Source organism: Notamacropus eugenii, chromosome 3, assembly GCF_028372415.1.
Source record: "Notamacropus eugenii isolate mMacEug1 chromosome 3, mMacEug1.pri_v2, whole genome shotgun sequence".
Lineage (NCBI taxonomy): Eukaryota > Metazoa > Chordata > Mammalia > Diprotodontia > Macropodidae > Notamacropus > Notamacropus eugenii.
The window spans coordinates 308,836,816-308,861,208 of record NC_092874.1 but is presented as its reverse complement, the minus strand read 5'-3'; the positions used below and the strand labels follow the sequence as shown (position 1 = coordinate 308,861,208).

Genomic DNA, 24,393 nt, shown 5'->3' with positions numbered 1-24,393 from the left:
CCCAACAGTTGGTTAGGACTGGCACTGTCAGCATCCTGTCATCTGTCTCCATGATGCAGTGAGCAAAGGAAGGTTTGCGCACGGGTGCGATTGTCTGTTTTATTGGACCTGGTGTAAGGATACAGAGGAACCCCTGGCAATGGTGGTGGCATCACATGCTGGGTGAAGGGTACAGGCTTGGCCTGACAAGGCAGAGGGAGACTGCCCCAGAGTTGGGTGGGATTATACCCATCTTCGTAGTTGTGTGACTTTGGACTCTTTTACAAGTAGAGTTCCCTGCGCTCTAAGATGGGGATGGTACTTGTAGTCCTTACCACTCATCATTGTGGAGAAACCTCTTTTTACACTGTGAAATGCTGTCTATACTGTGTGTGGCTATTGTTAGATTAAGGCTGTGTGATGGAAAGGCCCCCAGGAGCCTGAGGATGTCATAAAACTTAGAGTGACAGGTTCAGGTTACTCATCTTATAGTTAGAAAGCAAGGCCCATGGAGGAGGCAGCCTTGTCCAGGGCCTCACAGCCAGGCTTCACCTCCCGTGGATGGTTGTATTTGTAACCCTTGTTCCCAGACTGGAAGGGGTTTGCCTCTTGGTTATTCTATGGTCATTGAACAGGTAATATCTCCCTGTTATGGGGTATCCTTTTTTATCCCATTTCTGTTCAGAGAGCTTCCCTCTGAGGTAGCATTTTTATTGTATTCTAGATAAGGTTTATCTCTCCATAACCTTTTAAAAGACACTTTTCTGCTTGCTGTTTGTCAGTAAAGAGGTGGTTGGTTTCTTTTTGCAAACATTGAACTTTGTTTTGTTTGGAACCTTGTCAAATAGATGTCTCTCACGCAGTTCCTGGGTATGAGCATCATGGGACTAGAGATGACGAGGGATGTCTGGTTCAGTGCCCTTTCTCCTGGCCAGATGGAGTGAACCTGGTGTAAGGGTATCACTGAGCACCCACGTGTCCCAGCACAGGTGCCAGGGAGGCTCCTTGGGGAAAACTGAAAGTGACCTTTGGACCAAGGTCTGCTGGTACCATGGTGACAAGGAGCCCTCTGATCTTCTCCCTTCTCTCCGTATGCTTTCCCGTGGTGTGTTCAGTTATTAAGCTGGTGAACTTGGGTCTTCCTGACCGCAGTGATCCAGATCTCTGACCACTTTGACTCCATCAAGCTCAGACTCCTTCTAATATGAACAAGCGGCATTGGGATTGGCCTTTGGAGGAGTCCTTAAGTTAACATCTCCAAGTGAATAGCAAATAGATGAGTAACGATTGGATAGGTGCCCTTGGAGATAAGGAATCCTTGGACCCATTACCCATTTGCTGTGTGGTTTTCAATAAGTCCTTTCTCAGTGCTTCAGTTAACATGAAAATAGTAACGATCTTTCCTCTTTCTAGTTTTAAAGATGGAGTGAGATTTATGTAAACTCTGAGAAACAGCGCAGAAGCAGCGGGGGTTGCTGCCAGATCTCTGAGTATTTTACTGCACAACAATCACCTGAATGCTGGGGCTGTGCTCCCAGAGAGTCTGAGCAGGGGAACAGACAGATCAGGCACCAAAAATACATAGTCTAGTGTTTGACCCCCAGAGCTCCAATTACCATGCTCCCTGATTGACCACAACTGCTCGGGAAGCTGGGCCTCCAGTTTGGCTGCTGGTGACCATGTGAATACACCATGTAGATGTAGAGGTGACCTTGGAAGCCAGGCAAGGAGGGATCTGTGGCTGAGCAAGTGAGAGAGGATCACAGAAGGTGAAGAGACAGTTGGGGAGATGGGAAATTTTCCAATGAGGTATTGTACATTTCCTTTTGTTTTTTCATTCTTTGGATTTTGTTTGACTGATTCTTGATGTCTCATAGAGTTGTTAGCTTCCACTTACCCAGGCCTCATTTTTAAGGAATTCTTTTCCTCACTTCTGTTTTGTACCACCTTTGCCATTTGGCCAATTCTATTTTTTAAAGAGTTTTCTTCAGTCAGTTTTTGTGCTTCCTTTTCTTGTTGACTCTTCGTAATTCTCCTCTGTCATTTTCTTTTCTTTTCCCAGTTTTTCTTCCACCTTTCACTTGATTTTTAAGGCCTTTTTTGAGGTTTTCCCAGAGGACTTTTTGGGTTTGAGATGAATTCATCTTCCCCTTTGAGGCTTCACACGTGGACAGTGTGACGTTTTTCTGTTTTGAGTTTGTGTTTGAGCTTCTGTAGTCAAGGCTCTTCTCTGTTTCTTACTCATTTTCAGCCAGTTTTGTGATTTTTAAAGTTGAGCTCTGCTCCTGAGCACTGTCTCAATCTTCTTAGGCTGTGGGCCAGAGGCCTGATCACTGGTTCTCCACACCAGAGCCTCAGTGACTTGTGGCTTTCCCACTGTGCTGGGGATAGCCTGGCCTAGTTGTGTCTGTTGTGCTGGGGTTCACAATTTGCCTTCTGCTGTGTGGCTGGAGGCATTGCTGCTGGCCTGCTGGGTCAGGCCTAAGGGCTTGGTTTGCTGATCTGTGCTGGCTAAGAGCCTTCTGTTGTCTTGCCCAGACACCGGCTGCGCTCCCCTTTTACTCAAGTGAGATACACCTTTCCTGAAGTCCTTCTAAGTTATCAGAAACTGGAAAATGCTTTTATTCTGTCTTTTTGTGGGTTCTGCTGGTCCAGAATCTGTTTAAAGCCTTGATTTAGTGTAGTTTCCAATGGAAACTGGGGAGAGCTCAGATAACTTCCTGGCTTTTCACCTCCATCTTAGCTCTATCCCTTGAATGATGTGAAATTTTTTAAAAAGTCTTTCTCAGACATGTCTAATGTAGTTAAAATTAGAGGAGAAACAGGAAACTGGCAAAAAAAATCTTCACAGCAAGTTTTTCTGATAAAGGTTTCATTTCTAAGATATATAATAACCTGATTCAAATTCATAAGAATAAGAGCTCCATTCTAGGTGATAAATGATGAAAGTTTATGAATAGACAATTTCCAAAAGAAGAAATCCAAATTATTAAGACTTATATTAAAGAAAAAATCCTCGAAATCACTAATAATTAGAGAAATTTAAATGAAAGCACCTTGGAGTTTGCATCTCCTGCCCATCATCTTGGCAGAATAAACAGAAGAGGAAAGCAGGCATCCTAGGCTTGCTGTTTGGTCCCAAATTTACTAAACCATAACACATATGCCTTAGATTTTCCCTTAGAGATTCTAGGAAAAGTAAGAGCACTGATATGCTCCAAGATGGTTATAGCAGCCCCTTCTGTGTTATCCCAGAACTGGAAACTAAGGGAATGCCCATCTGCTGGGGAATGGCTACTAAGATTATGACAAATGAATGTAGTGAGATGTGATTGTGCCAAGAAATGGATGAAATGGACTGGGAAGACCTCTGAGAATGAAGGCAAAGTGGCTGGAAGCAGAAGGACAATTCTGTTGTTACAGCAATGTAAAGAGACAGACCTTGGAAGGAGTTGAGACCTTGGACCAGTGCAGTGAGCAAGCTCAGTTTAAAGGAAGGGCTGATGGTGGAGCATGTTGCCTGCTGGAGAGACGATGGCATTGAAATGCAGAATGAGGTGGGCATTTCTGGACCCAACCAGCAGAGAAATGCAGGACAATACATGGCTGTTATCCAGGTTTCATTTTCTTTTTCTTTTTTAATTGGGGAAGAGGGGAAGTAGAAGGAAGGCTATTAAGTGTGTGTAAATAAATTAATAAATAAGATGAGGCAGGGAGACAGACAGGGAGAGGGAGGAGAGAAAGAGAGAAAACTGTTTTTTCCCTTTGTTTTACCATAAAAACATTTCAAATCCCTGGCCAAGGTTCTGATATAGCTTTAAGGCAACAGTCTATCTTTCACACCTTTCTTCTCCACGTCCTCAGTAGTCTCCTGCTGCTACAGCTTAATCTTGCACTGAGTGGGTACTGAGAGCTTGGAGGAGGAAGGTGAGAGTCCCTTATGCCCTCAGTGTGGGGTGTCCTGTGGCGAGGTGACCCTCTGTGATTGGCAACCCACATGGCTCATGGATGATGAGGACCAGCCAGCTCTCTCAGGTTTCTCCCCCAGCCCAAGATGTCCAGACTGAGATGGTGGGCCACCTGTCCAGGGTGTGGCAGTAGTTTCTGGGACAGTGGCCAGAGCATAGGAGAGGCACTTGGACCACATGGATATGTTCTCTAAGTAAAGCCTCTTGCTCTGGAGTATACCCTGAAATTGGGGTTCACTCACTCTGTGGTTGTGTTCCAGAGGAAATCACTTTTAAGATTTAGGCCTGGGAGGAACCTAGTCCAACTGTCCCAGCCTCCATTTTACAGCAGAGGATTCTGAAAGCCAGTCAGTCACTCACTACTTTGTGCCTGGCCCTGTATGAAGTAGTACCTGCTTTCAGAGGGCTTTAATTCTAATGGAGGAGACAGTGAGTCTTTAGTGACATGGTGGAGGCTCTTGCTCAAGGTCCCTGAATTCAGATGGGGATTAAAATCCAGGTCCCGTGACCCCAGCCCACAGCGTTTCCTGTACTGCTTGCTTGAGTTCTTTGTGGGTGTCTGAGTTGTCGTCATCATCATTGCCCCATCTCCCTCCTGTTAGTTGCAAGGTCTAACAGTTATTGAAAGGGAACCAGAAGACCTTTGGAGGATTTCCCCACCAACAGACTTGTTTATTCCTGGGTGACATTTCTAGAGAATGCCACACACAGACAGGTGCAGATTTTAAAGATCCTGTTCTCTTTCTCCTCAGACTCATGTTTTCATCTTATTTTTGTTTTTTGGGGGGAAATAGTAATTTGGTTTAATTGGTTGAAGCCAATCTGAAATAACACAAAAATGTGTAATAATTGAATATATTTTTTAAAATTAAATTTTATTTTTTAAATTAACAAGAATTTGTTTTCTCCCCCTCCCATCTTCAACCCTCTGGGGAAAAAAAAACAGAAAACAAAGCCTTTGTAACAAATTTACATGGACAAGCTTAAACGAATCCACATATTGCCTGTGTCCATAAATATGTTTTATTCTGCATCTTATGTCCAGTGCTTCTGCATTAGGAAGTCATGGTTGGCTTTTGTCTTGATCAGAATTATTGGCTTTATTAAAAAAAGAAATGCAATTTAATTACTTTTAAATACTTCTGTACTGGGCTTGGTCTGTCTGGCAAACAAGCCTCTTGGAGCTGCTTTGATGAATAGGCAAGAATTTGTTGTTAGTTTTTAGCCCTTTTTCAGTTGTGTCTTTATGATCTCATTTGGGTTTTCTTGGCAAAGGTACTAGAGTGGTTTTCCGTTTTCTTCTGCAGCTAATTCTATGTAGAGGGTAACTGAGGCCAACAGGGTGAAGTGACTTGCCCAGAGTCAGATAGCTAGTAAGTGTCTGAGGCCAGATTTGAATGCAGGAAGATCAGTCTTCCTGACTCCTGGCCCTGCACTCTTTGCACTGTCATCCCCTAGATGGTTGGGGCCCTGGGCTATGAGGTGAGAGAAGTGGCAGTAGGCACTGCAGAGTGTCCAGCGACCAGCAGGCTCTTGGTGTGGGAACCATTCCCTGGCTTGGGTCGGGCTGGTGGCCATATTAGCCACCCGTCCCTTTCTGTAAGTGCCTTCTTCCAGCATTTTCCCCTTTTCTGCTTGGTGTGCAGTGGGCCTTCAGGTGTCAAAGGGAGCTGCCTGGTCAGGGGCCCCTTAAGTGAACTTTCTGGGGATCTGAGCCTTGGTGGGGTAGGGGAACAATTAGGAGCCTGCTGCAGTCTTGGGTGGCACATTGGGAGCCTCACTTTGCTTCTGGGTGATCTGCAGATGTCAGTCCCATTGAGCTCTTCAGCAGCCTTTGACACTGTGTTGCCTTGTCCTCCTGGACGCTCTCTCTGCTGGTGACTCCCAGGTTGCTCTGTTCAGTGCCGGCCCTTCTCCACATCCTGTTGTGGCATCTCGAGTGGAGTGTTTCCCAAACTTAACTCATTGCCTTCCTTCTGGTCTTCCCTGTCCTTGTCTGTTGGCGCTGCCATCTTCCCAATGCCTGCAGCCCACAGCCTTGCTGTCATTCTAGAGGCAGTAGGGTGGCTCAGTGAGTAGAGCCCAGGCCTAGTTCAAATACAGCCTTGGGCATTTGCTAGCAATGTGACCTTGGGCGAGTCATGTCCCCTCTGTCTGCCTCAGTTTCCTCATCTATAAAATGCAGATAAGAGTATTACTTCCCTCCCAAGGTGGTTGTGAGGATCAGATGAGATGGCAGCTGTAAAGCGCTTAGTGCAGTGTCTGGCATATAAGTGGGCACTTTATGAAGGCTAGCTATTCTCCTCACTCACACCCACCGCACATACCCAGTCCTGATTCATTTCTTGCCATTTCGATGTCCGTAATGCCTCCTGTCCACGTTCTCTTCACCATCCTAGTTTGTCTCTCACTGCACAGCTGCCAGACTCTAGGTTTGCTGGTGTCATTCTCCTCCTGACTGACCCACTCACCCACTGACTCCCCTGTGCTTTTAGGATCAGACACTGGAAGCTTCTTCCTACTGTGGTCACTTTCATACACCTGCCTCCTCACCACACATCCTACCATCCCTGGACCCAGCATCCCCTCTCCTACCTCCATCACAGCACTCTTTATTGGTCCTCTTGCTTCCATTCTTGGGATGCAGCATCAGAGGGCCCAGTTAGTTAGCAAATGCTTGTTTTCTGCCTTGTGAGATAAAAAGCCCAGGCAGGACCTAAGAGACAGAAGCCTCGGAGATTAGTCTTGGTTTAGCTTGTACTCTTCTGCTGGCTTGGCCACTCAACCCCTCAAAAGTAGATAAATTGTCCTCTGTAAATTGGGGATAAGACCACTGTCATGGTCACCAAAGCTTCACTAGGACTCCCCTGTTGGCTCCTTCTAGCCTCTGAGTCAGCATGATGACAGGGCTAGAGTTCTGGCCTGTCAAGAGACCTGGGTTCAAGTCTTAATTCCAGGACTTAGAAGCTGTGTGAGCACCAGCAAGCCTTTTATTCTCTCTGAGCCCCGAATTCCTTGTACAGGGGAATGAACCTCTCGAACTGGTCGTCTGGAGGGAAGCATCCAGAGAGCGCTTTGTGAATGTGATGGCGTTATGATCGGTGTTTCTTCCCTGTCAGTGGTTAGCTGAAGAAGATCACTTGAAAGCCGTGATCATTCCATAGGTGTGCATGCATGTAAATCTGGGTGGGATAGAAAATTTGTGTCATTATGAAACATGCACTTTGGTGCCAGATAGAATCATCTGGTTCTGGTATTAGAAGTGCTTCAGAGGACTCAGTGCTAGTTGCAAAGTACCCTGTGCTCTTTCATTTCTTTTCTAGCTGTAGCTGGATCCTTTAGGGGCTTTGGTTCTCCTGTGAAGAAATGCTTAAGGGAGTATTGTGTGGGTGTGTGTTTAAATAAAACTTTTATTTCCTGAATAGTCTTATGCTCTCTATAATACTTTGGTTAAGGGCCCAGCCTAATCAGGGCTGAAAAATGGGTTAATTCTGGAGCTGATTCAGGTATTTGTAACTCCTGGGACATTTGACTCACCTTGTGGCCCATCCTTGGGGTGGACTTGTCGACTGGCTGGGAGGTTCCAACTGGGTGATCTGCGCTCACCTGGCAGGAGAGTTTGTCACCAGACAGCTGGCCAGCCGCACATCCTGATAATCCATGGTGGCAGTATAGATAGCTGGCACATGGGAGTCATGATGTGCTGTGGGCTTCTTGCATATTCCCATGTGGTAGGCTCCTAATGGCCAGGTGGCACATGTGGGCAGGTCAAAATTTTTAATCTTTTTTTTTTTCAAACAAAAGAGGAAAACACCTTGTAGGGTGAACAAACGCGAGTAAAGCCTAACGTTCCTGGTCTTCTGACTGAAAGTCTGGGCTTTGTCCACAGCTCTTCAGCTGCCCCCAAACATGCAGAGGCTCCCAACGGACCTTGTACATCAGGAGCCTCTGCGTGCAGAAAAAGGAAAGACTGGGAATTTAATGGGCTTGATTAAGGAGCAATGGATAATTACTCACATTTGCATATCTGCATGAAATTAATTGGAATTAGCATTGATATACTGTTGAGTTGGATTCATTTCTGGGGTCCACTTGTGCACAGTCCTCATCTCCCCTCTTGCTCTATTTATTCTGTTTCAGATTTTTGAAAGAATATTGTTTATCTGGGCCATCCGTCACCCTGCCAGTGGCTATGTTCAGGGAATCAATGACCTTGTCACCCCTTTCTTCGTGGTCTTCATTTGTGAACACATAGGTAAGCTTGTGTCATCCCTCTCCCTGCTTGGATACGGGCTTCTGCTTGGTGATAGAGGGACATGAACGCCTCAGCACCACAGTCTGGCACTCTGACACTGATACACTCACTGGTGCTGTTCCCTGGATGTTCCTCTCTGGAGGTGGGGGATGTGGGTTTCATTTTGCTCTTATGTGCTTTACCAATTTAATTTCAGCGTGTTGTCCAATTGTCATTCTTGTCCTAAGCTAGATTGTTTCCATTTAATAGAGGACAAGTTACCCTTGAGTGACTGAAACCCTTTTCTCTCCACCACCTCTCACTTTGTTCCCACTCCTTGCTCCCTCCCGAGGAGGGCTTTTCATTGCTAGGCAACTAATGAGAGTGACTGCTGCTTTCTCCCTAATCATCTCTTAAGTAGGGTAGAGGCTACTCCAGAGAGCGCTGGCGATTTCTGCATCTCCCTCCCTCATTTGACAGATAATGAAAATGTTCTTAATGATCCTAGAACAGTAGGATCTCTGTTGTAGACTTTGGAGTTGTTAATTGAAATAAGAAATTCAACTGAGATGTGATTAGAGAATTGATATTCCATGTTAAATAGACCATTTAATTAATGTGGTGAATAAGTTGGTCTTAACTACTTTACCACCAACTTGCATTGCAAGACCCAAGTGGTCTTAACGCATTGCCTGGATAGCAGCAGGGTGGGACCAGGAGAACACGACTGTGTTATTAATTGTCTGGTGGAGGAAAAAAATTGGGACAATAAAATGGATTTTCTACAAGATGGGTGTTCCTCTTTGCCTTAAATAGCTTCTTGTCCCCTCTGCGTGTGGGTTGCATTATTCAAAACCAAGTGAAATATACATAGATAGCATTTTATAAAATCTGTATAAAGCACATTACTCTCTCTGCTAGTTTTGACTGATTTAGGATGGATGGCTTTCCGATCTTGACCTTGACTTTCAAGAATGAAGCAGAGCCACATGTTCTCATATGTGAATGATAGCTATTAAAGTTAATTTCGTCTTTCATTATGCTGTTCAGTTTTCTCATTTGTCCACATTGACTGGAATAGGACTTGTTTGTCTTCTGAGACTTTGCTAACTTCATTTTCTTGCCTTACATAGTTTCATTCTGGATCTCTTTCCAGTAATCTTCAACTATTCAGAATGCGTGAGGAAATTGGTGTTTTGGATAATTGAATTTTCAAGAAATTGAGGACTAAGGCATCTGTGGCATAGTCGAGGCAGCCCTGAGGCATTGGAAGCAGTCCTTGCTTTGGACTCATACCTTAGCTTGAGAACTGGCTTGGCTTTTCACTGATGGGTGACCCTGGGCATGTCGTGGACCCACTCCTGCCTCAGTAGGAAAGAATCAACCCAAACCAAGCTTTAGTGAAAGTCGTTATATTGCTTTTCCTTTGACTTCTCCCCTGACTCTCCGTTTCCATTCTGCTGGATGACAGACCTACAAAGGGCTGGAAGTTAGATTGATTATGTATTGCCCCCAAGGAAGTGGATATTTGAATCAATCCATGGTTTGGTTCATTTTTAACTCCTTTTGTTATGCTTTCTTATTTTATCACCAAAGTGTCATTCAACAAAAGATTTAAATTAATTTTAGGGTCTGAAGAATCCTTTTACCAACTGCAGGAAGAAAAGCTCAGTAGTCATAGTTGGTGACATCCACTGAGAGATTCCAGATGTTACAATCTGTAGACGTGTCATGGTGAATGGGAGAGGTGAATAGACGTTGAAGACAGATTGTCTCTCACCAAGGCTCATCAGACCAAGAGAAATCAAACCAGTGGCCTCTACAGGAGCCGCCAGTGCCTGGATACCTTGGGAAGTTTTGGCGGCACCGTTGGTAGGACAAGGTTTTCTCAGGCCTTACTGGCATTGACTTAGACAAGCAGAATTTAGAAGGAAAGTGAAATGCGTGTGGGACAATAGGCAGCATCACCCAAGAGAATCCTGTCTTGTGTACTAAGGCTTCAGGCACTAGAAAGGGGGCAAGAAGCAGAAGGTGTTTCACTGGGACATGGAGTGATGTGTTGGGAGCCATACCAAGACAGCGTCATCCTGAGCCTTGATGGGGAGACAGAGAAATGCCTTGATCCAGACTGGGTATGGGGAAATGGGAAGAACATTGAAGACTGTCCCCAGTATTCACTGAAGAAAATAACTGAGGAGGAGGCTTGGAACCACTTTGATGGCTTAAGATGTTGGCATACCAAATGTAGTTAATAAAAAGAATTTGCAGTTTTCACTTAAGTCAATGACTATGTTGTAGTTGGTGGAATGGGTCTGTGCTGGTATGTGGTACATTATAAGACCCCTCCCACCTCTGACTTACCTTGTTCTGAGGCCCCTCCCACCCCTGACATCCCCTGTTCTGAGGTCTCTCCCACCCCTGACCTCCCCTGTTCCATGATCTCGCTCAGCTCTGACCTTCCCTGTTCTCAGAAGAGATGGAGGGTTCATATTCTGACTCCTCACACCTGTGCATTGTTTAACTATGGGCAGCATCTCTAACTTTTAGTTTCTTCCCCCAGAAGAGGAAGGGGTGATGGATCTAGGTCTTGATCTTGATCTTCCTGCTGTCTCTCAAGCTAAGATATTCATTTAATAGATTGCATGAGGGGGGCCTTGTAGCTTGAGATGGTACATACTTGACCTGGAAATTCATCATTGGGGAAGGTAGGAGAATAGCAGAGAAGGTTTAGATGAAGAGGGAAGAGTAAGCCTGATGTCATTAGGCCCATCAGATCAGAAAGAGGCTCTGGGTTCTGCCCAGAATACATGGAATCTGATATTCGTTGTGTGGGCCCCCACTCTTAAGAGTGAAGAGGGTGTCCCAGCTGGAGAAGTGCTTGACAGTGTGCAGTTTTCCTGTGATTCATCGTTGGAAGAGCTGAACTGCTTCCCCTGGAGAAGATGCTGTGTCTCTTGTGAAAGGGGTTTAAGTTGGGAGCTCCAGAGAGCTGCCTTGGCTAGTGCCAGTGGGTGGTAGTTACTGGGAGGCTTACCCCCCCTTTAAGCAGGTGCTTCCTGTGTGGTGGAATGAGGGCTTCTGTGAGGGAATGAGCTGCCTGTCTCTGACACTGCTCAGACAGACTTGTGTTGAGGATATTATGGCCAGGCTTCCTGGGTGAAGATCTCAGTGATCTCTTCCAACCCTTAGTTCTGTGCTTTCTTATAGCGTTTTGCTGGAAAAGGAATGATAGGACCCTTGAGACAATCTGAATCAGCTTGACTTTTCAAAGTGACAGTGTCAAAATAGAATCTCTTTGATGAGCACTGACATGATTGTGGAATGGAAAAACAAGAAGCATCCTGTTGAGCTGACAAGGTGATGAGGAATTATTTTGGATGACTATGGCATTGTCTTGGTGGAATTTTGGCTGTGGAAATGCAGAGACCATTTAGACCACTTCTTCAGAGCAAGTGGCTGCTAATGTTTTTTGTGGGGTATCTGACTTAGGCTGTATTTGGAGGGATTCTCGTGTGATGTGATATTTGAGCCTCCTCCAATTAGAGCAACTCTAATTGATGCCAGCTTGAGTATAATTTTTTTTTTAATAATAAAATTACTTTTAAAGGTGACTATGGAAAATGGCCTAACTCTCTGGCCCAACATTGAAGAAATATTTATCTTGATACTTTCCTTGGTCAGCTAGTGGCTTAAAATGAATATTTTTTCCTGAGAGAATATTTTGGTCTTTGGTTCATGACGAGGGGTGCACCCGTGGAGTTGTCTGGAGTGTGCTGTGGGAGGAGAGTCAATCCCCATGAACTGCCGAGACCACAGACAGTTCTGGCTGAGCATCAACCCTCACTGGATTTCAGTTGGGCCTTCCCATTATCAACTGTAAATTAAAGCTTGACTGACAGGAAAGGAGACAAAAGCTCTAGAATGATCAGCTTGATAAATGAGCCTTTTCTGAAGCTTTTTGTTGGACCATCCTTGTTTGCTTTTCATTGGTTTTCTGTGTGACTGAGAAGATGTTCCCACAGTTCTCCTTTTCTGTCCTCGTGACAGATAAGATTCTGTTGTCCATAAAAGCATTCCGCCTCTTTTGTGAACTAGGAAAAGGTTCTCAGCAGATGTCTTGTGCGCTTAGACTGGCAGGATAAGACACAGTTGTAATCTGTGCAGCAGGGCCAACTCTTCATTAGCATCTCATTTTTGTTTAGCATTTAGGGAGTGTGTTTGTTAAGCACAAGATAGTCCTGAGATTAATCCCCCAACACCAGAAAACCTGAAACGTAAAAGCAGATCTGGCCCAGAAATGTGACCATTTCATCAGATTTGGGAAGCCTGTGCTTGGTAGAAGGAAGGACCTGCGTTGGACTGGGCATCCAGAGGGAACCAAGACAGTCCTTGCCCTCAATGAGCTTCCCTTGTATTGGGAGAGCTTCCATGTGTATAGAAACAATTCTAAGGCGAAGTAAATGGAGGAGACAGAGCCTGTAAAAAGTGGAAGGGTCAGCAGTGGCTTTGCCTGGAAGAGGACCCCAACTGTGCCTTGAGGGCAGCAGGGATTCTAAGAGGAGGCACGAGGACTGTCTAGGTATGAGGAGCCTACTTGGAGGCCAGTGGAAAGCCCCCTAAGGTTAGCGATAAGTCTACAAATTGGGCAATAGCTTGAGGCCAAGAGGGTGGGGAAGGGTTTGACTACCAAGCTGAAGAGTGAGGACACTGAGGAACCACAGCCAGGGATTGGTGGGTTAGAGCTATGCTTTGGGTAGGACACTTGGGCTTCTGTGTGGAGCACTGTTCAGAGGCAGGGAGACCAGTTAGGGAGTTGTTAACTAGTCCAAGGGAGAGGTGCTAATGAGCTGACTAGAGTGACATCATTGGAATGAGAGGAAGGGCTGGCTGAGAGAATTGGTGAGATGTGACAGGAAATTGGCTATAAGGCAGGAAGCTACACCTGAGGGACTGGGACATGGGGCTGCCCTCCCTAGAAGCCAGTGTGTCTTTGTGGGTGGAGATCATCTGCCCTCTTGGGATGCAGGAATCATGACACTATGAAAAGGCCTCTGCATCTTGCCTTAGAGGACCCCGGGTCACCTCTCATCTTTGCCACCACACTCTTTGGGACCCTGCACAGTATGCACCAGGTGACATTTCTAGGGAAAGTTGCTGTTCCAGAAGATATTTTGGCACTGATCGCAGGAAGGTGATGTTGCAGGATCATTGGTCAGGAAGGAGGTCAAGGTTGAAGACCCAGGCATGGATGTCCTTGACCTTTTGAGTTCCAGAGAGGTGATGAGGTGACTAAGAGAGAGGGGTGTATGTGGAGAGTAAAAAGCCTTGCCAGGGCCCTGGGATTGGGGCACAAGAGGATGATGAACAGGTCAGGGGCCTGCAATAGGGCTTTGCCAGCCGGAGCCCTTCTGCTCAGCCCCATCTCAGTAGTATTCTGGCAGTGAAGTGTTTCCCTGAACCTCACTGGGATTGCATGACCCCTCCATCCTCAGGGCAGGTCCTTTAGCAGAAAGAGCTCAGAGTCTGTGGCTTCATTTGTTTAGATCACGCTGTGTCATACACACTAGAAAGGGGCCACTAAAATATACTTAAGGATCCCTGAAGACCACATATTGACTTAGAAAACCATGTAATAACCTTATCTATGTTCCATTGTATGTTTACTTAGTTGTTAGACATTTCCTAATTCCACTTTGATCTGATTGGACACCTTGGATTTAAATCATTGGATTGGAACTTGAAGGCAGGAATTGTCTTGTGCCATGCCTGGCACACAGTAGGTGCTTAATCAGTGCTGATTGCCTTTGGAGGCCTGGAACTTAAATGTCTGAACAGGCCGATGCTGCTGCTGCTGCTTCCTCCTTCCTTCTTCCCTCTGCAGTTTTCTCATCTGTCAGATGTCAGGTGGGTTAGATGACCCTGAGAAGCCCCCAACTTAAAATCATAGAATAAATTACTTTCACAGGGGTTCCCCAGTTCTTGTATCATATAGAACCCATTGGCTCAGGAGAGTAAAGTTGGAATGTGCAGAGAGTGATCATTTTAAGTCATTTCTGCGCTGCCAACCCTGGCTTATCTCCAGGTACATTGGCCTTTCTGGGGATATTGCTTTAAATTCTTAGGGAAATTGGGTCCCTGCAGTGATTAAGGTTTTTATCATAGCATTTGAGCCATTTGTTTCCTGGGAAAATCCTTTGTAGCTGCACTTGTTAAGGAGCTGTCCATGGGGGACAGGAAGAGGCTGAGGCCCATGCTGCCTGTTGGTCCTGCTTCCCTTGAGGCCGGTTTTCATGATGTCACTTCACTGTGTTGTGGGGAGAACATGGTCTTTCCTGATGTCTCAAGATGGTGCTCAAATGGTACAAGCCCTGCCTGGTTTGGCCTCACAGGTGATTGTCCAATGTGTACCAGTGCTGAGGTTATCTGTCTGTCTCCTAGAAGGAGAGCTTTACCACATTTGCAGAGGTTCACTCGTGTGAGTGGGGAGGCCTCTTCACAGGCCCCTGTGGTCCCTGAAGGCTGTCCACGAAGGCTTGGGTTGGCTGTGAGCTGGGACAAATACAGGAGAAATACAGAGTGTTCCAAAGTCTCTATGCAGTTTTAAGCTTTGTGAGGCAAAACGCCTGTTTAAAATGGGCCTAGTTTTAATGTATAAATTGCTAAGTGTGAGAGTATCAGGTTTAAATATAAAATATCAAGTCATTTATTGATGTGGGCCCTGTACCAGGCATTGTGCTGCTAACTTCTGGGGATGCAGTGAAAGGCAAAAAAAACAGCCTCTGCCCATGAAGAGCTCACAACGAACAAGTTGCACAAGAACAAATCGAGTGAATCCCAGAGGGAGAGCTCTGGCATGAAGGGGATCTCTGAAGGCTTATTGCAGATGGTGGAACCTGGGAACTGGGACCTGAAGGAGGCCAGGGAGCCTGGGTGGAGATGAAGAGGGACATTCAAGGCTTGAGCAACGACCAGTGCATGCTGGGAGACTGAAGCTGGAGTATCTTGTTGGAGGAACAGTGATCCTGGCCTGGAGAGTAGCCGGGGATAGGAAGGCTGGAAAGATGAGAAGGAGCTGACTTAGGAAGGACTCCTGGAGGCAGTAGGGAGCCAGGGGCGGCTACAGTGGCCAGCCCTGTGCCTCTGATTCAGGCTGTGTCAGGGAGAGGCAGGAGGCTGCTGGGTCATCTAGGGATGAGGGGATGTGGTTCCCCAGATACTCAGGGGAGTATCCTGGCGCTGTGAGCCCTCTGCCATCTGCCATGTCTTTCTTCTGCCCTTTGGATTATTTGTTGTTCTGAGATTGTGTGAGTCTGGGGTGTTAGGTGGTGGCCCTTTTTTTTAGAGCACAGTTCAGACCTGGAAGGGACTTCACCTCATTTCTGTAGGAAACAGTTGGGGAAATAGCTCCAGTTCACAAGGCTTCAGATTCAGATTCAAACTTGGTTCCTCCCTCTGTCTGCTGGTCATCCACCCTCCAGCTATCTCCTGCTGATTTCTAGGCCTTGAGAATTGGAAGTGGGAGCTTGAGGTCATTCACAGAGATGTGTGCTTTCCTAAGAGGAAGCAAGACAACTCCTCTCTAGGTAGGCCCCTGGAATGGACCTTGGGGCACGGTCCTAGTTCTGGTCTCCTGGTAACTCTAAATCCTTTCTTTATAAACTGACATCCTGCTTTCTTACCCTGGAGTCCATCCTCTTTCTCAGATTGAAGTAATTGTCATCCCACTAGAGAAGGGACACCTGTTAGCTCTTGAACAGTCCTGAGGGGGTGGGGGGTGGGAAGCCAGAGGGAGCGGTTTTTGTTCAGAGCCTTGCCATCTGCTGCAGTGACCACATCTGTGCCTGAGTCACTTGCCTTCCCCTTCCCCCTGCTTATGCTCTCTACTTCTGGAGTCCAGACCCCTGGACATTGGCATCAGGACCTGGTGGAGGCTGATTCTGAGTGGAAGCTGCCAGTGATTCTATTAAGCAGGAGACTTGTAGCTGTTCTCTTAATGCCTTTTCATAAAATTAAATAAGATTAGAACAAACGTGCTCTCTCTGGAATGTCACTGCACTGACTCTTGCCCTGGAGAGCATCCCAAGGGCAAGTTCTAGTGTAGTTTCGTAGACTTGGTCAAAATAAATGACCCACAGCCAGCCTGATTTGAAAACAAAGCATCAACAAGGTGTCATTTGGAAGGCATGTCACTCCGTGGGTGCTTGACTGTGGGAGGTACAGGGGAAGAATATGTTGTTTTGTCAGGTTGGGGGCCCTGTCATTCACCAGAGTACTGCTAGCTTCCTGTTCACCTGTTCTTTCTTTTGTGTGAGAGCTGACCTTGGAGCAGGAGCTGGTGAGCTGACAGCTCTTGTCCAGAGCCTGACAGAAATCTATAATTACTGAGAGCCTGGCTCATGCTCTGCTAGCCGAGCTATCCGCAGGAGTCATTGGGTAATGGAAGTCATTCATTGAGTCTTTGGATTCCTGCCTTAGTGCCTGAGAACTATGGGGGGAACCTTCTTGAAGACTGATCTTTATTTACTTTACTAGAAACTTTAGTGACCTTTCTCTGGAGGGGATGCCCGGAACCCCTCATGGGCCTCTTAAGCTAATGATGACAGCTGTGCTCCACAGGCTCTCTGAATTGCTGGTCCAAAGAACTCAAGGCCACAGTGGTAGCTGGAGCCTCAGATCTGGGAGCGACATTAGTATAGTTCATGTGCTGTGATTGAAGCTCACCATGATTTGGAAGAATGAGGAGTGCAGCCTGTGGAAGAGGGGTCTTTCTTACCCTCAAAGCACTTTGCAAACCTGGCATTTTCCATCGTGGTGAGGCGTTGGAATGATTGTGCTTGACTCCAAGTCAGAACTAGGAACAACAGGGGGAAATTAGCAAAGAGATTTGAACTCAACTGCAAGAAGCAATTTCCTAACAGAGCTGGCAAAAAAAGAAAGATGGCCTTGGAAGCAAGATGTTCCCGTTACTAGAGGAATTTAGAGGCAGAGGGATCGACCACTTGTCTGAGATGTTGTCCCTGATGGGAATCCAGATGGAGGGGAAGTTTGGAGCAGAAAACGGCACTCTGCTCTCACTGCCTGTCTAGGGTTTGGTTGTTTCACCCAGGGCAATTCTAGACAGAGCCCTTCTAGGAAGAGCTTCCCCTGGGCCACATTTTGGAAACAGATGAATTTTGAGGTGATCATTTTCCTATCTGAAACAGTAATCAGAGAGAATCCAACTGAAAATGAAAATCAATTAAAAAAATACTGCCTTAGAAATGGGGGGAAAAAAGTAAAAGTAGGGCAGAGTGAGTGAGTGCTTTGTGGTACAAGCAGGAGATTTTTTCCATGTGGAATTGAAAAGGAGGGCTCAGTGGGGTTGGAAAAGAAAAGGGATGAGTGAGATTCTGTCAGTGTTTATCCAGTTTTATCAGAGAAAGTCTCACAAATTCTCTCTTTGTCTTTCTTCTCTTTCTCTGTATCTAGTGGAAAGTAGCATTGTGAGCCCTAAGAGGAGCAGTTGTTTATCATTTCATGCAATATTTGACTTATGAATGATACACTCCCAGGCTTTAGTTGGTAAACTGAAGATCCTGCATACCAAATGTGTGAGATCAGGCATTATACACTCATGCCAGAGGAGTGATATGAAGAATGAGGCGGGGATGACTTCCATCTGGCAGGAGGTTGGATTAGGACTAGGAGGAATTGTGGAGTTTCCCTAAAGCCTAGGCCATGTATACAGGAGTAGATACAGAAAGCTGGATATGATGGCATCTCTCGGGGAACTGGACTTGTGGTCAAGATGGTGCCTATACTCTAGAAAGGTTTTCAAAAGAGCACAAACGAGTAAAGAATGATCAAGAAATCCAAAGAGAAACTGTAAACTTCTTCATCTAGACCAGGAAAAAAGGCTGTGACAAAGGGGTCCTGCCAGGGAAGCCAGGGCAAGGTCAGGTCAACAAATTAGGAGTCTGTCAGTACTCTAAGCAGATGCTATAGGGGCACTTGAAGCCTACAGCTGCCTGTGACTAGGTGGCATGAAGCATGGATTCCTCTAATGGGGAGCTTCAGTGGGGTTGGAGTTCTATAAGGTCTATAAGACTTTGACGGGTAGGCAACACCTTACCTGGAAAGTCCCAGTGGGGAAAGAATTCCACAACACTCTGAACTGGGAAACTTCAGAAGGCTTTAAAGACCCCATGCAGCATGATCAAAGAGGACCCTCCCCTGGCCAGTGGAGGACTTCCTAAAGAAAAGGAACTATTTTACACAATTATTTGCCAATACACTAACAGACAAAAAAAAGCCCAATAAAAGAGAATTCCATTATTTTCCTAAATCATGTTTTTCTTTTAATCTGTTCCCCAGTTGTTGGGCACCTGTTTTGCTTCTCATTCTTGGTCACCATAAAGGTTACTGCTATGAATATTTTGGTCTACATTGGATCTTGAATTTTTGTCTCTGACTTCTGTATGTGGCTACTTGTGGACTGCTGAATCAAGGACATGGAGAACATAGTAACTTTTCTTTCACAATTCCAAAGTGAAACAGATCAGTTGGAACACCTTATAGGCTCATCTGTGTGCCGGCCTTGCCATATCCCCTCCATCAGTGACTATTTGCTTTTTTTTTGCATTAACTTTTATTCCACATAATGGCCAGGTAGCATCAAGCAGTCACTGGGACTTGGGAGAAAATTTAGGGCCCGAGGTGTTAGTTTTGATTCATCTGCATAAAGATGAGATTTGGACTCATGAACTAATGAGAGCGCCAAGTTAGAGAATGCCCTTGGAGAGCGTGTGGGTGTAGATGGAAATCCCACAGAGAAGACCAGAAGGAGGAGAACCAGGATAAAACAGGTTTTTCCAAAGCCAAGGAAGGGGAGAGTATCTCGGAAGGAGGGCCTGGTCAGAAGTACCAGAGGCTTTGGACAGTTCATTGGGGAAATGAGGCTGGAGAGATCTGCTGGGATCAGGGCTCATCGTCTGTATCATATGCATCTCTTTTCCAAGTACATGTTCACCATTTAGCATTTGGGTGGTGGATGTTGAAGTATCTCAGGCATTGGAGAGAGCCATACAGGTTGCCCACTTCCATTGATCACTGGACTGGCCCAGTGCCTGCTGCTAGACCTCCAGTGAGGAAGTACTCATTCTTTAAAAAATACAATAAAATCAAATCAGCATGCGTTGGTGTCCTAGGAGTGCTTCTTTGTCCCAAAGGAGAATAAAGAAAGGGGTGGAACAAACCCCCAGATCAGCAACACTTACTTAGCAGAGCCCCATTGTATGTGGCATGATACGTCATTTTCCCCACTGCCCTGTGATCCCTGCCTCTGAGAAGAGGGTGCAGAGCTGTGGGGACACAGTGTACTCTTGGCTGGCTGTCATTTGGGGGTGTTGTCCTTGGATTGACTTGAAAGTCTTCACCTGTCCTTCCCACCATGTCCAGGAGCCCTGATTGCACCACCACTTGTGCCTGCCCCACAAAGTGCTTACACTGTCTTCCACTCAGTGCGTTTCAGGAACTGAGTTGTAGGTGTTACTCATTTCCTTCAAAATGCTTTTGAGCCTCTTAGAGGAAAGATTGGACAGAGTGGTTCAGCCCAGAGTGACAGCGACTCTCCTGCTACTTTTGGTCCCTTCTCAGAGCTTCTAGTAACTATTCAGTGGGCGAATAGAGATCTTTAGGAGTTACATCCTCTAGGTTATTTGGATGTGTTATGAATGTCATGCATCTATGTTTTCCTTTTAATGAGAATGAAATAGTTTGCAAGATGGATTTAAGGTCCATAAATATTTAACAGCTTTTTGGATGCAGAAATTGCCCAAGAAATCCTTTAGAATATGATGTTTACAGCATATGTTAGTTAGTAAGCAGGATGATATGAACTGGGCTTTGGAGTCTGGCAAGACTTATCTTAAGCAACCTCGTTCTGCCGTGCATCTTGCCATAACCCTTGGATTGCCAGCTTCCCTAAGGTGTCCTTGCTGAGAAAATGTGCTTTTTATTACTTTGCTCTTCTAAGTGCATTTGTGTCCTAAATAGAGATAAAAAATCAATTTAATTACTTAGGAAATTTTTCCATAAGGGTGAATGAATTGCCAGGAAAAATGAATTGTTTGTCCAAGATAACTTACTTTGTTTCAGCGTTGTAGATGAGGACAAATTAATTTCTTCATGAAGATTAGGAGCTGGTTGGTCTGTGAGGGGAATAAGAGACTTCATTGAAAGGTACAGTAACCACATCTGAACAGATGTTGGGCCATGGGAACTGGTGGAAAAATGGAACATGACTCATGGGGTCAGTAGGAGAAGGGGTGGAGTTTTTAGGCTGCAGGTTTTGGGCCAGGAACTCTGAAGGAAGAGAACACTCATTGCGGTGAATGGAATGATGAGGAGAGACGTGTGTTGTGGAGCGACTTGGCTGTTTGGCCTGGGTGTTGGCCCCACTCTGCCTCTGGAGCTCCATGGTTGGGACTGATGAGCACCATTTTCCTGAGATAGAGAGGCCAAGAAAACCTGCTGAAGTCCCAGGCTAGGAGGCAACAGGAATTGATTGTTTTCTCCTAACACCAGTTTTAGATCTCTGTTGAGGGTCTGAAAGGCAAAAGCCGAAAGAAAAAAAAACAAAATCAAAATGGGTATTTTAGATGTGTAGATTGTCATGTGAGAAATGCAGACTAATGAGTGTGGTACTTGTTTGCTGAGGCCAGAAAGGGTTTAATGGGAAAGTGAAGAATAAATGAACTCTTTTTATCCTTAGCTACTGCATTAGGTCCATTTTATTTTTCAGGAAGCAGTTATTTGATACTGATTGAATGCATTTAAAAATCTTTGAACCTTTAAATATGTTGTTATTGGCAATTACAGTCTTTTCACTCTTTGGTTTTGAATTTGCCTGAGGTCAGCTGGGTACTTTGTCTCAAAAAGGTATTTGCAGAATGAAGAAATTGTCTTTTTCTGTTGCTGCTTTTATTTTTTAAAGAAAAGACTACATTCAGAAAAGGTGGATGGGAGAATTTGATTTGTTTTCTAGTTAACAAAAGCTGAAAGTGAGTAGGTTGATTTTTTTTGAGGTAGAGAATTAAAATTCCATATGAGGGATTGTTTTACTTTTTCTTGGATCGGACCTGTGGGAAATGAGAAAGTAGAATTTGGAACTGAGAAACTTTGCCTTTCCACTTTGTCAGTGAACATACCTTTAAGATTTAAGAAATTTCTAGTTATATGTGTACCTTTAATGAGGGAGAATTATTGAATTTTCATTATCAAGTGCATTTGCAGTACTTTAACAAAATATGTGAATCAGTCAATCAGTCAACAACCATTTATGAAGCACTTATTATTTGCTATGTACTGAGGATACAGATATAAAGAAGGACACAATCCTTGTTTTCAAGGAGCTGATATTTGAATAGGGGAGACAAAGTAATTGTGCGTGTGTACATTTGTATGTATGTGAATGTGTATATGTACATATATGTGCATAGATGTACTTGTGTCATATAGTATATATTAATATATATTTAATTAAATTTAATATAATAAAATAAAATTTCAGTATAATGTGGTAAGTATGTACAGCATTAATATCAAGTGACTAAATGCAAATGTGCACAAAGTTAAGTACAAGGTGGTAGCAGCTGTGGGTGCTTCATGTGGAAGGTGGTGTCTGAGTTGTTTCTTAAAGGAAGGGATGAACTCTCCGAGGCTGAGGTGTTAGGTGTGGGGCATCCAAGACAAACGAGGTGATGGGAAATGGAATAAGTAGTGAGAATCACATTGTCAGATGTAATCTGAAGGAAAATGACTTGGTCAACAGTTTATAAAATGAACTGGAGTAGTCCAGTTAATCTAGGTGAGAGGTGATAGGGCCAGATCTAAGGTGGGTGGTATGTGAGTGGAGGAAGATGTGAAAGATATTGTGAAGGTAGAAATGGGGAGATTTGGCAGTTGATTGTGGTTTAATGGTGAGGGAGAAATCAAAGAAAATACTATAATTATGAACCAGAGACACTGGGGAAATGGAAACTTTAAAAAAAAGGGAGGGTTTATGGGGAAAGTTAATGAGTTCAATTACATTGAATTTAAGATGTCTTTGGGGCATCGATGTCTTTGGGGCATCCAGTTTGAAATCCAGTAGGCCTTTGGTGATTTAGAATTGAGGCTAAGTGGAGAGACCAAGGCTGGACATAAAATCTAGGAGTTATCCACATTTAGGGTACCATCAGTACCTTCTGTTTGGAGGGCCGGAGAGCAGAGAATTGCTCCCAAAGTCTCCACACCAGCCATTTTTTAATTTCCTACCAGCCACACTTCTTTGGACTGAACTCTTGTCAACACTCTTTGATGACAGATGATATCAAGGGGTTTTGAGATGAAAAGAATGGGAAGAGAGAACTCTTATCAAATGGCCTCTTCTTTTTTTTTTTTTTTTGTGCTAAAGCAAGAGGTAATAATCTTCAGTTGAGAAAGAGATGGAGGGAGGAGGAGAAGGTGGGACTGACTGAAGAGAAGGAAAAGAAAAGAGTATGGAATAGCTTCTGAAGGGAGTGAGATAGGAAATCAATTAGGGAGGACTAAAAGGACTGCTTTGTTCCAGTGAGGTTAGATAGTATGTCTTTGGAATGTATCCCATCGGCATGATTGAGAGCCTCTTGTAGCATCATTCACTTGCTTGTGACTGGAAACTGAGGAAGAAGATAGGGGCTATTCAATGCCTGAGCTTTGTTGGGAGGAATCCGGGCCTGAGATTTGGCAAAAGGGAAGGGGGCGACATGCAGATAGTAGTCACTCTTGGACTGAGGAGAGAGAGAGGAAGGGAGGGAAGGAAAGGGAGGAGGAGGGAGAGAGAAGCAGAAGTAATGAGTGGGGGCCGAGAACTGGTATAGCAGCAAGTGAAGCCTAGGACGGGAGGGTTCCCATTCACTTCAAGCCAACAAACACGAAGTTTCCACTGTGTTGGATGCCCTATGTTTGGGGGGGAGGGGAGAACAACTCAGAGATGAAGAAAACCCAGATCATTCCTGCCTCTAAAAACCTTAACCCAAGAAACTGGGCCCAACATTTTCACAAATAAATGTTTTATTCAGTATGTACTTATGAAGTGGCTTCTATGTACCAGAGATGTCCTTCCCTCAAGAAGCTTAGAGTCTTAGGGGGAAACAACTCATACTGTGCACAGGTGCATAAATACAAAGTTTTTTGTTGGAGGGTGGGGTGCTAACAATGGTGAGATCAGGTCAGAGATCAGGTCAGAGATCAGGGAAGGCCTCATGGGGGACATGACACTTGAGGTTAACCTTGTGTGATGAACAACTGATCCTGATGACCATGAAAAATATACCTCCCAACCCATCATATTTGAGCCATTTGCTTGTGAAGTTTTTCTCTGTATTGGTTAACATGCTTATCCTATTGCTTCTTCCCTGCTACCCTCTTTCTGTTTATCATTGCCTCTCCCCACATCACACAAGGTGATTGGCTGCTTATAGTAAGATAAACTATAGCTTTGGAATAGAGCAGTAGGTATCTGGGCTCAGTCCTGGGACTTGGATCTCATTAGCTCCACTTTGGTGAACTAACTCAAGCATTTGGCATTGAATAGCCTTGTTATATTGGTTCAAGTAACCAGGTTCTTTGACCTACTTCTCACCATGGTTAAGCCATTTCATGGAGGTGGGGGCAAGAATATACACAAGTATTCAGTCTCCAACAGCCATCTGATACTCTTGGGTCCTTCAATTTCTTTAGTTTCCCAGGTTATTTCCTTCAGTTCTCCTTCCGTGTCCCACATGGCACCCTGGTGACTCTCCTTTTAACTCCTTCTGCTTTGTTAGCCTGTTTCTTAAAATGTGGTGCCTAGAACTCAGTATAGTTTCCCAGATTTCCTAGAATCACAGTTGGAGATGACTCAGAGATCATCAGATTCAACCCATGTGTAGATAGAAAGCTCTTTCATTATGAGCAAATGACCATCCATTATTCCCTTGATCCAGTCTCCTCATTTTCTGAATAAGAAAATGGGCACAGGAGGTTCCTCATTTGCTCCAGCCCACACAAGTGATAGCTGGCAGAACTAGATCAGGGCACAGGGAAGCTTGAATCCTATTTGGTCTTCTTGATGGTCCACTCTTCTCATTTGCATTCATTTTTTGTGGCTGCTTTCTTACCTGAAATTAAAAATGTCAGTCAGTTCCTGGGGACAGGGCCTGTTTCACATCT

At 44.9% G+C, this 24,393-nt stretch overlaps 1 protein-coding gene across 11 annotated transcripts in view; it reads left to right on the top strand.

Annotated features, from left to right (window-relative positions):
• TBC1D22A (TBC1 domain family member 22A) overlaps positions 1-24,393 on the top strand; it is a 298,036-nt gene that overhangs the window by 104,371 nt on the left and 169,272 nt on the right. For all 11 annotated transcript variants that reach the window (XM_072596560.1, XM_072596561.1, XM_072596555.1 and 8 more), the window contains one exon: positions 8,088-8,202. In XM_072596560.1, coding sequence (XP_072452661.1) covers positions 8,088-8,202 — 115 coding nt within the window. The remainder of the gene's footprint in view (positions 1-8,087; positions 8,203-24,393) is intronic.